The following is a 1895-nucleotide window of genomic DNA, read 5'->3' on the forward strand; positions in this document are numbered from 1 at the left end:
ACTTCCTTGTAGCTTAACAGAACAATAGAGTAGTGACCTTGGAATGGAGATAACAAACGCCCTAACCTTTGGAATAGAATGGATAGGATTAAAATTAACTGGTATAAATACAGATGTAACAGGAGAATAAAGACAGAACCTGGCTGGAGAACCTGGAGAGAACCTTGCTAGGCTGCTGATCAACTGAACACTGTCTCGGTGTCATTTCTTCTTCGCCGACTCCGTCCACACCTTTGGGAACCCCTGGACCTGCTGGGGTTGGACCCCAACAACACAGCGCAGCGGCTCGGCCTAACGGGGGAGGGTCCTTACGACGCCAGCACAGCCCGTGGACCCCGGCTTGCTTCAGCCACCATGCCGCGCTCTTTCCTCGTCAGGAAGTCTGCCTGCTCCCGACTGAGGCCCAACTACAGCGAGCTGCACGACTCTTCTCCAGAGTTCACCTTCCAGCAGCCCTATGACCAGGCCCACCTGCTGGCGGCCATCCCGCCTCCTGAGGTCCTCAACCCCACGGCCTCACTGCCCACGCTCATCTGGGACTCTCTCCTGGCACCACAAGCCCAGCCAATTGGCTGGGCCTCCCTTCTACCCCGGGAGATCCCCAAGGTTGTTGAGCTGACCTCACTGTCAGACGAGGACAGTGGGAAAGGCTCCCAGCCTCCCAGCCCACCCTCGCCAGCCCTGTCCTCCTCCTCCACCTTAGCCTCTTCCCTGGAGGCTGACGGTTATGCTGCCTTCCCAGGCTTGGGCCCATTGCCCAAGCAGCGGTCCGGGCTCTCAGGGGCCAAGGACCCCCGGTCTCGCAAGGCCTTCAACTGCAAATACTGCAACAAGGAATACGTCAGACTGGGTGCCCTCAAGATGCACATTCGAAGCCACACCCTGCCCTGCGTCTGTGGCACCTGCGGGAAGGCCTTCTCCAGGCCCTGGCTGCTACAGGGCCATGTCCGGACCCACACCGGGGAGAAGCCCTTCTCCTGCTCCCACTGCAACCATGCTTTTGCCAACCGCTCCAACCTACGGGCCCACCTCCAGACCCACTCAGATGTCAAGAAGTACCAGTGCAAGACGTGCTCCCGCACCTTCTCCCGCATGTCCCTGCTCCACAAACACCAAGAGTCAGGCTGCTCAGGGGGCCCCCGCTGACCCCCACGGCTGCTTCTGCCTCTCCAGACCCTCCCCTTGCAGCGGCCTCCCCCAGCTCTGGAAGGAAGGACCCCTGCATCCTTCCCACCGCCGTGGAATTCCCTTCTGAGCTCCCCTTTTGGCTGTTGTAGCTTCACAGGGCGCTGAGGACCATTTCCAGTGTGTCTGCTTGGGGGGCCTCGGTTGGCTCTGTGGACGGCTGATGGGAGGGTGGCCCCTTCTGGCAGCCACTGCTCCCCAGCGAGCGTTCTGGAGTTGGCCTTGATGTGTGGGCTTGTGTATCCAAAACTGTTTGGATACAGCTGCTTTGAGCTACAGGACAAAAGCCAACAGACTGATAGAGGCTCCCACCCCACTCAGGGGACCCCACTCCTCCCCACCCCAGAAACCCTCAGGCCACCTCTCCAGGAGGTGTGAGTAACTGCAGCGATCCACCCCGGGGGTGTCCACGGGGCCTGGGGGGCGGTCTCTGACACAAGGACATGTCTAGACCCCAGGATGCCCCAGGCCCGGGCAACAGAGCTTGCAGTCATTTATGCTTTTGAACAATTGCAACAGGTTCCCTTTAACTTGTACACTGACTCTCAATATATAGTTAAATTATTATTTCATATTGAGACCGCCTCTCTCCCACAAGGAAGAACAGCCATTTTTTCTTTGTTAACTCAGCTACAAACTTACATTCATAAACGAGAAAAGGCTTTCTATATTGGACATATTAGAGCTCATTCCTGCCTACCAGGACCCTT

General features: G+C 57.5%; 1 protein-coding gene across 1 annotated transcript; it reads left to right on the top strand.

The window, feature by feature from the left end:
* The first annotated feature begins 331 nt into the window (after positions 1-331).
* LOC102252549 (zinc finger protein SNAI1) lies at positions 332-1656 on the top strand. Its single transcript, XM_005860921.2, has one exon. The coding sequence runs from the start codon at positions 355-357 to the stop codon at positions 1144-1146; it is 792 nt and encodes a 263-aa protein (XP_005860983.1). The 5' UTR covers positions 332-354; the 3' UTR covers positions 1147-1656.
* Positions 1657-1895: the final 239 nt, after the last annotated feature.

Source organism: Myotis brandtii, unplaced genomic scaffold (genome assembly GCF_000412655.1).
Source record: "Myotis brandtii unplaced genomic scaffold, ASM41265v1 scaffold143, whole genome shotgun sequence".
Lineage (NCBI taxonomy): Eukaryota > Metazoa > Chordata > Mammalia > Chiroptera > Vespertilionidae > Myotis > Myotis brandtii.